Raw genomic sequence first — 12,145 nt, forward strand, 5'->3', positions numbered from 1 at the left:
CATCGAAAATGTTTAAACAGAGTCATCTTTAATTCGAAAGTTGCCAAGCCAATAAAGTGCGACAAAGAACTAGTTCGGTCGTTAATTTTTAAGCGACCGAGATAGGATTAGAACCCATCACCTTGTGACCACTAGGCGGTTGCGCTAACCACTCGGTCAACTTGGCGGAGTGTTGGTACATATTGAAGACTTGTATAGATACCTATACAATTGGGCAGGAACTGGGCCGAATGGTCCGGCGCGCCTGAACCATATACAGACATAAAAAAAAACTGATCGGGATTTGTCCCCGGGAGAGGGTTCGAATCCCGTGAAAAAAAAGATACGTACACAATTTACACGCAGCCTACACAGAGGTGGTTCGCAATTCCTTTTAAGTCATAGACCACCGACAAGATAAAAAAATGACGTCACCTATGATTCCATTTTTTGAGATGTTTTAAGTAAAAGAAGCATACACTAACTTACAAGCATTTGACCCTTCATAATCATAAAATATTCAATCATAAGTTATATAGATTATTAACAATTATAATGGATTCCCTATTAACCACTCTTAAAGTCATCATGCACCACCACCAGTTGAGAAACACAGGTCGAAATGAACTGACATTAGCTAAGACGAACATACTCAGCCCTATAGCCAAGGTGGCCATCGACGTGGACCCCAAAATAGTGGGGCGTGGAGGGTTCGCAATGAGGCATAGCACAATCTGGCTGCAAAGTTTTACTTGCAAAAAATGTAAATGAATGCATTGTAATGATGTCGGCGCTGATTTCGAACTTATTGTTTGGAAATTAAACTAAAGTAAACGCATCATTACTCTGAAATGGGTGTCTAGTTGTACTATAGTCGGCTGGAAACTTTGAGATTGCCATGACTTTCAGTGCATCAACCATTTCGTGCCTCTGTGCGTGCACACAGCCTATTTCGCAACTTATCAGTGTTGAAGTGGCTTTTTCCAACGTTCGGAACTAACTTGACAGTAGCTTAAAGCGGACCCACGATGTATGTTGTCTCCGAAAAACAAAGCAAACAAGCAAAACTCTGCTTTAGTCCAACGATAATTATGATAGCCATAGAAAACTTAACGCAGGTACAAATACGAAGTTACTCCTAGGAGCACATCCTTGCAAGAAAACTGACGTATGATCGCCATTAGAGGAGCGCTTTTGTGTATTAGAGTTGGATTACAATTGTATGCACTAAACGTACATTATACAAGTCTAAAGGAAGGTCTGCAAAATACTACCCGAAAGCGTAGCAAATTAAAAATTGTATTGTATAGCTCAAAAGTGTGGGTACAAACATGGACCTTAATTGTACTTAATTGGAATTACGAAAATTTGCAGGTAAGAAAAACCCAATTACAGGGTCATATAGGAGAAACGACACAGTCACATCTACAAATTCATGAAACATTACTTTCACTAATCCACGCCTTCATAACGGAATGAAACTTTTCGAGTGCCAACTTCACATCAGCTTGTGACACGCCATTGTAAAACACACAGCGAATTGAGACACCAAAAAATCCAAACATCTTGACAACTACATCATCGTCATTGTAGCGGTTTGCCATTCTATAACAAAACTCTTGTGCAGAATTCCGGCCATCGTGTGTTGGAAGTTTCGTGTTGACGTCAAACCAGACCATGTTCGTTTCAGTTTCGTCCATGTTAAGATTGACGTAGTTAGGATAATATTGGATGATTCCTTAAATCATTGATTGTTTAGTAAAATCGTTGGTTAAAGTTTTTCATTTGTCAGTAGGAAATTAGACGGTATTTGCTAAATCGGCATTTATGTAACACAAGGATTTGTAGTCGACAATTAAACTTGTGAGTGAAAGCTAGTTGATGGAAAAAACGCACAAATTAAAAGGAAAAGAGGGCTACAAAAACACACGTCAAGAATTTACTGAGATTTTACTGAGAGGCGACAAGCAAGTCGATTTTAATTTCCAACTTGCTACCTAAATTTACCTTTTGCAAACGTTTTGGCGTTTTCATGATCAATGTGTAGCCGTTTCACCATATCCGTGAGCGCAAGAATTCCAGCAGCTGCAATAACTCCAGACTGACGCATAGCGCCACCCAGCGCCTTGCGGATCCGACGCGTCCTGGCGATGAACGGTTTACTCCCAACTATAACCGAGCCCACAGGCGCACCAAGACTCTACATAGAAAAACGAATTTAAAAATTTAACTTTTATCAATTGTTTAATGCACTGTTTTTAATTTTTGTGGTGATGCGTTTTTGCATCAACCTATCTTTTTTATTTAAAACTCAAGATAATTAAAGATGATCAAAAAATATATTTATAATCAAGACATAATATGATTTCCTCAAACCTCAGGCTGAAGTTACACTTGTCTCAAAGTACTTATCCCATTGCTTCAATCCAGCTAACCAGCGAAGCAGTGTGCAAACTAGCTAAGTAGCACAGCAAGACAGCGATCTTACCACTAAAATATGGGTTACATGTTGCGAACCCTGAACCAACATCGCGGTGGATCGTGGTTTACCTTTGACAAACAAATGCTGACAGAATCAACGTATTGTGTGATTGACGACACTGGCACGTTAAGACCCACAGCAGCATTAAACAACCTTGCACCATCCATGTGTATCGGGACATTCAGTTCGTTTGCTAGCTGACGAAGCTGAAAAAAACATGGTCTGCGTCAAGTTACATACACGCCAGTGTCGTCAAACAATTTGTTTACGACAATTTGGTATTAATTCATTTCAAAGTCATTTCTGAATTTCAATATTTTGACAGCTTAATTTTTTTTCAGACTATTCTTCTTTAAGTCAATTTAAAACAGCCTTGTGTTGTTTTTACCTCTTTTATGAAGTTCATTGGTACAATTCTCCCATTCATTGTGTTTTCAATTGCAATTAAAGAGGTTTTTGTTTCATGAAAATCTTTTCCATTATGAAATTTAGAGCGAACATCATCCAAACTAAATGTGCCATCTTTTCGGTTTGGCAAAGGATTCATATTAACTCCACCCCACTAAAGATTTAAAATAAGTAGTTTTTAGTGTGGTGTCGCAAATGCAAAAGCAATGCATTTTATAACCTGTAGCATTCAGAACAGCAGTAAAAGACATTGCAACAGAAGTAACACATGACAATTAAATAAACAAAGAAAAAACTCCAACCTGTGCAGGTCCCCCTTGTTCACGACGATAGAGATGTGAGCTATTACCTAACATCACTTCACTCCCTCTTTCAAAGCAATGGCCCAAAACACAAAGTAGATTACCCATTGTTCCAGTAGAAACAAAAAGAGCATCCTCCATTCCACACAGATCAGCAGCCAAACTTTGCATTTCTGAATAATACAAGTATATATTTTTATATAATGCTGTTAGTAATAAAGCAGGTTAATGCTAGACAAACATTTAGATACACTCAGTGGTGGGATTCAATTTTTGTCAGCCACTTCTATCACAAAAGTCTTCTTTTTCAACCGGTTCTGTTACAAACAGTCTATTGACAGTAACGAGGAATGCTAACCGGTTTGCTGATCTTACGAAATTTCGTGAGACGGTTCTATAGAACCGGTGAGATCCGGCTGAATCCCCCACTGGATACACTACAATTTTGTATGACTTACAAAAAGTTCCTGTCAAAAACAGTAGGTTTCCACTATAACGTCAAAGGTCAAAACTAACCATATAGCCTAAGCTTATTTGTAGCAAAAACCTAACAAAGCTGAAGTATACAGTAGTACATTTCCTACAAGAAGCTGATGCAGCGTTACATACATCACATTGAACCATATATACTTACTGTTAACAGTTGGATCTTCCCCATAAACATCGTCACCAACTTCTGCCTCGGCCATGGCTTTCCTCATTGCATCTGTCGGTGCTGTCAAAGTGTCACTTCTAAGATCAATTAGACGTCCAGTGGAAGACATTGTTGCAAATGAACGAGCTGCACGTACCACAAAAGTGTAATAACAAAAAATCACACGACTCATTGAAGGAAAAAAATGTTTCTAAAATCTACAAATTCTAACAAAGAAAGCAAAAACAGTGAAGCATGTTTAATAATAGATAGTTTCTGGAACCCAGAAAACATAATAACTTATCAATGTCAAACCATGACTTACCTTGAGGTAGTCAATTCATATATACTCAGCAGCAAGCAATGCACGGCCCATTTTTTCCATGCAAACAAGAGGCCAAGAGCTAACATGGACATGTTTGCACAGTAAGTTGTTGAGATATTGACATTGGGCAAACATATTCTGGACATGTCATACAGTAAAGAAAGTTTGTTCAAAAGAGCGGGGACAACTAAGCGCGGTTCCCGCAATGAATGACAAGGCCCTGGACTGACTATTGGTTTGGAAATGTTCTCATGTGTCAGCTGAGCTTATTAGGCTCTGTTATTCTTTACTCGGAAGCTTATTGTTTCTTCTGCTTCTCGTGGTTCGCATCAGTCGTCTGAAGTAGCGAGTAAGTTCATTATTACGATTCTTAACGCTTGCTGGATAGAACCGACATGATCCTCAAAAGATCACGCTAGTTCTTTTATTCTGGTTACGCAACACACATCCAGTCTCATTCATCCCAAGGAAAGGATACTGTGGAAAAGAGACAGATCAACGATAAAACATTGGCTTTTAAACTGATACTCGTTTTTCTTGTGATCATTGCAAACCAGTACCTTATTTTACTCACATCAGTTAGTAGTTTGTTTTAAGTTAAACGCTTGCAAAGATTTGCAGCACTGCAATGGATTGCACAACTATTTCAAAACACCCGGTTTACGCAACAGCCTCATCTTATGGCCAGGCTGTTGCGTAAACAACGAGGAACAGCCCCGCTCAGTTTCCGATGCTCAAAAAATATTTTTTAAATGTTTCGAAATCAGAAACCTTTCTTTTTTTGTAAAGTTGAAATTTCGTATTTACTCATCTATGACAAGAAAAAATCATCTTCAGAAAGAAATATTGCACCAGAAGTAAAATAAATGTAGCTTTCAAATAATCAAACATATCATTAAATAAGTTTAAATTCGGGTCATTGCACACAAATTTCACAAATTGAGATAAAACTGTGACAAAGACTTAATATAGTTTAGTGGATCTTAAACATTTTTACTTTGCGACCTCCTTTTTAAACCTCAGAAATGCTAATGTGTTCATTGTAATGTGAGGGTCAAATTTTTATTTGTGCAGCCAATCATTGTAATCGTTGTTATGGCTGATGTTACCTTCAACGTTTCAATTCGATCCCAAGACATTAAAAACCAAAAACAGGCGGACAGACATAAATCAATAACAATGCGGTTGCGCTAAACAACAATCCAAATTATTATTGATTTCTAAAGTTTTTTTACGTCGGTATGCTTAAATAGTTCCAAGTTATGCGTTCCAAACTAAACACAATATTTATTGCTGAATATGTATACTATCTCTGAGAGATAACATTTTGACCTTTTTCAACATAGCCTAAAAGCAGATATGACCAGAATATAGTGGGCGTCAGTACTCTTCAACCGGTGTGCACGGTGCACCCTTGGGTGCAAACATGCATGGGGTGCACGCACAAGTGCGAACAGGTATACAAGGGTGCATTAGAAACTTTAAATGAAACATTATTATTTGACTTTTAATCAAATCACATAGTCATTATGTAAATGGAGTCACTTTTACAAGGTGTATGTGTTCGTCACAACAACTTCAGGTGTTCACCAAACAAAAAAATGTCGAAGAGCACCCAAAAGTCAATATTGGCCACCAGTTGAGAATAACATAGCAAAAATTGATAGCTAAGACGAACATACATTCACAACTGGGTTCAGCTCTGAAACGTTCATACAGACAAGCGATCACGGCACACAGATACAAATCATGGACGTCATACCGAATCAGTCGGTCACCAAGTATTTCCAAATTTTAGTAATCAGCGCAATTTATCGCCTTAGTGTTTTGGGTAAGTTAGTGTGTTTTATTCCGCTCACAAAATAGAATGCCACAATCCTTCACTCTGTTCGATACATGTTTGTGATGTATAATGCATGCTGGCAAATAATTGGTTGAAACTTTTTTCATGATAGGATATCCTACGCAGTGTCAAAAGGGCGAATTTAGTCGAACAAAATTTCCACACTCTGTCGGTGAAAAAAAACTGCGCATGAAACTTTGCCACGGCTCTTTTTAGCGAGTTAAAATACGCAAAAGAAAAGAAATCCCTATATAGTGCCGTTCAGCAGTTAGCAAAGAAATTACCAACAGCCAAAATAGAAGAACTCTGCTCTAACCCAAAACCTAATTATGATTGTCAAAAAGACACAAGGAACGCAAGTGCAAGAACTAAGTTCCTCCTAGTAGTATACTGTTGCAACAAAACTAACGCAAACTCACCATTAGACAGGCGTTATTACACATTTTAAGAGTTGTAATGTACTGGACATACGTTATATTACACGACGGCATGCAAAATACTGCACGAAAGTGTTACAAATTAAATATTGTAATGTATATTTAAAGTGTTAGTACAAACAAGGATTTTAATTGTACTTAATGGAATTACAACAACTTTACAGGCAAGAAAAACCTAATTACAGGATTATATTTCAGAATACAAACACAACTCCATAAAGTGTTTAAACATTACTTTCACTAATCCACGCCTTCATAACGACATGAAACTTTTCGAGTGCCAACTTCACATCAGCTTGTGATACGCCATTGTAAAACACACAGCGAACGGAGACACCGAAAAATCCGATCACCTTGACAACCACATCGTCGTCATTGTAGCGGTTTGCCATTCTATAACAAAACTCTTGTGCAGGATTCCTGCCGTTGTATGTGGGAAGTTTCGTGTTTACGTCAAACCAGACCATGTTCGTCTCAATTTCGTCGATGTTTAGATCGATGTATTTTGGAGAATATTGGATGATCCCTTAAATCGTAAATTTTTCAGTAAAATCGCTGGTCAAAATTTTTCTTTACTCTTCCAACCAAAATGATATTTGCTGAGTCAGCAGTTATGTAAACCAAGGACTTCAACACTTGGGGGTGAAAGCTTGTTTATGAAAAGGAAAAATTAGACAGAAAAATAAAGTTTAAAAGTTCTGGGTGTTTATTAGTCAGAGAAAACACATCGAAAATTCGCTAAATCAGCAAAAACACCTGTCCATAACTATGTAAATCTACCATTAGCAAACGTCTTTGCATTTTCATGATCTATGTGCAGCCTTTTCACCATATCCGTGAGTGCAAGAATTCCAGCAGCTGCAATAACTCCAGACTGACGCATAGCGCCACCCAGCGCCTTGCGGATCCGGCGCGTTCTGGCGATGAACTGTTTACTCCCAACTACAACCGAGCCCACAGGCGCACCAAGACCCTACATGGAAAAAACACGATGTTACATGGCGAAATTTGGTACACTAAATTAACATATACCACTTGTTTAATACACTGTTTTTAATTTTTTTGTGTCTATGTTTTTGCATCAACCTATCTTTGTATTTAGCACTGAAGATAATTGAATATAATCAAAATAAATTTGACATTATTATAAAGCATAAGATGATCTTCTCAAACAAGACGTTTTCCTGCTTTAAAACTGAGCAAAAACATCAACGTAAATCAAGCTGAAGTTACACTCATACATACGGGTCTTATCTCATTGCCTTTATTCCAGCTAACCAGCACAACATTATGTAAACTAGTTAAGTAGTACAAGCAGATAACGCACAAACCAACACAGACATAGAAATAGGTTACATGTTGGGGATTTCCCCGGATCGAAACACGTGACAAAATCAGCGCCGGTGGTGGTTTACCTTTGACAAACAAATGCTGACGGAGTCGACGTATTGTGTGATTGACGACACTGGCACATTAAGACCCACAGCAGCATTTAACAACCTTGCACCATCCATATGTATGGGGACATTTCGTTCGTTTGCGAATCGACGAATCTGAAAAAACATTGACTGTGTCAGATTACATAAGCAAAAGGTGAACGCTCGATTCGGTATAACGTTATAATAGGCCTTGGGTCCTACGATTTTCCACTTGCATTAACTTGATTTTTAAAACAATGCAGTCACTGTAATACTGCAATGAAACGATATACAAATTTGTCGTTCCACTAGTGTCATACTAAATAAACTACTAGTTGTTTCATTTTTGCAGTACAAGTTATTGTACAGGTTCTTATTTTTGCAGTACAAAACAACTAGTATTTTGTTTGGCATTACACCAGTTGAACAACCAATTTGTTAAATTATGCAACCTGGTGGACAAAACGCTTGTTCGGCATTTTGAAACAAGATATTCCAATAAAAAAGACAGCGGGCATCTAAAGACCATCTTTGGCACTAAATTTGGAAGTTCTATTCAAAATCAACTCTGGTAACAACCTAGTTTTACATGAGTTTCTTTCTTCAATTCAGTGTAATTTCAAAATGTAGGCAATTTGTCTGAATTTGCTTTAAAAGTTAAAATATGTTTCGTTGCTAGTTGATACAAAACAAGCATTGTACAAATCAAGCAAAAATCACAGTTGGACATGGAATGATATGCATATGTAACGGACATGGGGACATTATCAGATTATTTTTGACAATAATGCTGAAAGTTGAAAAGTGATACTTAAAGTTGGTAAGAAAAGTAAACCGCAAATCCCTGCTTTAATCTTTTAAGTCGCACCAGTATTCAAATTTAAAAGTTTAATGTCATATTTATGGGCTCACTAAAGCCCTGTGGCAGTACAAGGTGATATAATCCTTGTGGAACCAACCAACAAAGTAAGATTGATTAAACGCTTGTCGGACATGGACAGCCTTGAATGTCACTTCTGAATTTCTTTAAGTATTTTGGAAGCTTTGATTTTTTTGGACTATTTTTCTTTACGCCATAATAATACTATAAGCAGTTTTTACCTCTTTTATGAAGTCCATTGGTAAAATTCTCCCATTCATTGTGTTTTCAATTGCAATTAATGAGGTTTTTGATTCATGAAAGTCTACTCCATTATGAAATTTTGACAGGGCGTCAGCCAAGCTAAATGTTCCATCTTTTCGATTTGGCAAAGCATTCATATAAACTCCACCCCACTAAAAATATAAAAATAGTGAATTCTGGTGTCAATATCAATGTTTAGATATGTGCTACACAATCATGAAGTATTTGATTATTCCGGTTACAAACTGAAGCAGTAATTTTCTACCTTTTTTTGTCAGAGCCCACATTCAAAAAGTTTTAGTTTGCAAGATTCATACAAAAGCAGCACAATGTATTTTGTAAACTAGCAGTAAAATGACAAAAGTGACAGTATAAGACATTGCAGTAAAAGTAATAAATGAAAATTGAATAAACAAACAAAAATTATAACCTGTGCAGCTCCTCCTTGTTCATGAAGATATATATGTGAGCTGTTTCCTAACATCACTTCACTCCCTCTTTCAAAGCAATGCCCCAAAACACAAAGCAGGTTACCCATTGTTCCTGTGGGAACAAAAAGAGCATCCTCCTTTCCGCACAGTTCAGCAGCCAAACTTTGCAGTCCTGGATAACAAAAGTTAATTTTTTTCATAACTTTATTTTCAATAAAGCAGTTTCATGTTAAACTTAGACAAACATTTGGATGCACTACATTTTTTCATAACTTAAAAAGTTACTGTCAAAAACGGTTCCAAAATAAATGATGTAACACTCAAATACACTTTATACATTAGTACCAAACCCTCTCAAAAAAGCTGAAGAAGACACTAATACATTAACACCAAGTAACTGATGCAGCAACAGAAACATCACAACAACAAAAACACAATTTAACCATATAATACTTACTGTTAACAGTTGGATCTTCCCCATAAACATCATCACCAACTACTGCCTCAGCCATGGCTTTCCTCATTGCATCTGTTGGTGCTGTAAAAGTGTCACTTCTAAGATCAACTACATATCCGGTAGAAGACATTGTTGCAAATGTATGAGCTGCACGTACCATAAAAGTGTAAATATCAACAAAAAGACTTCCCTTACTGGTTAGAAGATAAAAATGTTACTTAAGTACACAGATTCAAGCAAATAAAAACAAAAAAACAATACAGCATGTCCAACAATTGATAGTATCTTGAAGCTGAAAACAAAATAGATCAGAGTACAACCATGACATATATACCTTTATAGGCAGTCAAAGACAGTTTGATCAGCAAAGCTTAACATACGAACATAAGCCGAATATGTTAAGGCAATAACCTTTGTCATCCATAGTCAACTTAATCTCCTGCAGAATACGACACCAAATGCTTAACAAGAACGTACCTTGAGGCAGTCAATTCAAATACACTCAGGAGCAAGCAATGCACGGCCCATTTTTCCATGCAGCCTAGAGGCCGGGAGCTAACACCAACATGTTTGCATAGTACGTTGTTGAGAGTTTGACATTGTGCAAACATATTCTGAACACATGACAAAGAAAGTTTGTTTTAAAGCAAACAAAGAGTTTTCAAATTTACAACCATCAAAATGAATAAGCAAAAAACTACTGCAGAAAACATAAAAACACCAACCAAAATACAACAAAATGACAAACAACATTCGAAAATGGAACCAACTTATTTTTAATTGCTCTAGTTACAATTTTTAAATTAAATTGTAACATCCGTTTTTTGTGCAGTCAAATACGTACCTTTTGAAGGAAATAATGAGTACAGACAAACCGGATGAAAAACAGATGATTTTATAGTTCTGTCATTTCCTCTTTGCACAATATTTAAAATATTGCATTTCAAACTGTGTTTACTGCTTGCTATGAACAGTAAATGAGAGGACGAAACATATCCATTGGTGTTTATTCGTCCAATGAATTTCCCACAAAGGACTAGGGAAGTCATACTTTTGCAGACGTGTCTTTTTAAGATTAAAGTTGACTTGTGCAGAAATCAGGTGCTACCATAGTATACTAACATGGTAGTCCAGCTATTGTTACCGTCACGCTTGATTAACTCTGCACGCTTGTCGGATGCTTGCATTGAGTTGGGTGCTTTAAGAGCAGGATAATGACAAAACTGAGCGTGCTTGGTCGGTTTTATGCATCATACCATGTGTAATATTACTACGTTTGGTTGCAATTGTGCTGTTGGGGAGAATTTACTGAGTTTTTTGCCTTTTAGTCCTTCTTTAAACGCGCTGAAGTGATTTTAGCGTGGTTTTACCTAACATATTCAAGGGTGCATAAAGCTTGTTACTGATTAAGCTAAAGTCTGGTGAAAATTGAACTTTTCCAAACTGACTGCATTTTTAATGAACTGATATTTAACGACTTTGACCCCGACCAGGAACTCGATTCGGACAGACGAAAAGTCAAGCTTAAACGAAGACCACATTTTTTTCCAAAGCTACTCATTTCAAACTGTCAACAAGCGGCAGATTTTTCATAAAAGAACTGATTAGATGAGAAACTAAGCAAAAGAGTGCTGTGAAGCAAAAAGTTTATTTGAAAAAAAGTCAAGGTACAAAATAATTGCTAGACATCATAAACAAGTGTTAAACTGGTGCAGATAAAACAGTTGTAACGACCGCTAGGTGCGCAGCCTGGCCCTGCGCCGTTCGTCACACTAGATAACCCTGGCCTGGCGCGCCTGACCCATATACAGACATAAAAAACCTGATCGGGATTCGTCCCCGGGAGGTTCCTGGGTTCTAACCCCGTGAAGAAAAAAAAAAAATAAATAAATAAAAAAAAAAAAAAAAAGATAACCCTTTTTGTAAAACGCGCCCGTCCTACAGCCTGTCCTCCAAGACGACCCACTCTTGCATTTGCAACGAATGTTCTTTTTTGGCGATAAAAGGCAACGCTGACGAATAAACCAAGACGACAACGTCAATAGCAACGGCAACGGTTTTTCTGTAACCACAAATAACATACATAAGCCAGACGTACACATTATGACGTCATAGCGACCATCAAACAATAAGCAGTTTTAACAGTACACACAAGGTTTTAAACTAAATCTACATTAATCGGTCATATTTTACATTAGATTACTTCCAAATTACTCATAACAAGTCAAGTTACTGTTAAAATACACATTAACACAAGTTAAACACAAATCAAGCAAAAACATAAAACATACCAACTGTTGGGTAAC

The 12,145-nt window shown here is 37.1% G+C and overlaps 2 protein-coding genes across 4 annotated transcripts; both read right to left on the reverse strand.

Moving 5' to 3' along the window:
• Positions 1–1,262: 1,262 nt before the first annotated feature.
• Positions 1,263–3,950, reverse strand: LOC145220585 (L-allo-threonine aldolase-like). The gene is made up of 6 exons (XM_080087797.1): positions 3,806–3,950; positions 3,172–3,344; positions 2,850–3,023; positions 2,530–2,667; positions 1,987–2,179; positions 1,263–1,717 (listed from the first exon to the last, which is right to left on the reverse strand). Exons 1-6 carry the CDS (start codon positions 3,933–3,935, stop codon positions 1,413–1,415), a joined length of 1,113 nt encoding a protein of 370 aa, XP_079943923.1. The 5' UTR covers positions 3,936–3,950; the 3' UTR covers positions 1,263–1,412.
• Positions 3,951–5,360: 1,410 nt separating this feature from the next.
• LOC145223590 (uncharacterized) lies at positions 5,361–11,680 on the reverse strand. Of its 3 annotated transcripts, none has more exons than XM_080090004.1 (8): positions 10,684–11,680; positions 10,317–10,453; positions 9,840–9,920; positions 9,382–9,554; positions 8,930–9,103; positions 7,826–7,963; positions 7,191–7,383; positions 5,361–6,936 (listed from the first exon to the last, which is right to left on the reverse strand). In XM_080090004.1, the coding sequence occupies exons 3-8, from the start codon at positions 9,904–9,906 to the stop codon at positions 6,635–6,637; spliced, it is 1,047 nt and encodes a 348-aa protein (XP_079946130.1). In that variant the 5' UTR covers positions 9,907–9,920; positions 10,317–10,453; positions 10,684–11,680; the 3' UTR covers positions 5,361–6,634. The 3 variants fall into 3 exon arrangements, with proteins under 3 accessions (XP_079946130.1, XP_079946121.1, XP_079946124.1); XM_080089995.1 differs by having other exon boundaries at positions 5,362–6,936; positions 9,840–9,986; XM_080089998.1 differs by lacking the exons at positions 10,317–10,453; positions 10,684–11,680 and adding an exon at positions 10,174–10,309 and having other exon boundaries at positions 5,362–6,936; positions 9,840–9,986.
• Positions 11,681–12,145: the final 465 nt, after the last annotated feature.

This window comes from Phallusia mammillata, chromosome 1 (genome assembly GCF_965637545.1).
Source record: "Phallusia mammillata chromosome 1, kaPhaMamm4.hap1.1, whole genome shotgun sequence".
Taxonomy (NCBI): domain Eukaryota; kingdom Metazoa; phylum Chordata; class Ascidiacea; order Phlebobranchia; family Ascidiidae; genus Phallusia; species Phallusia mammillata.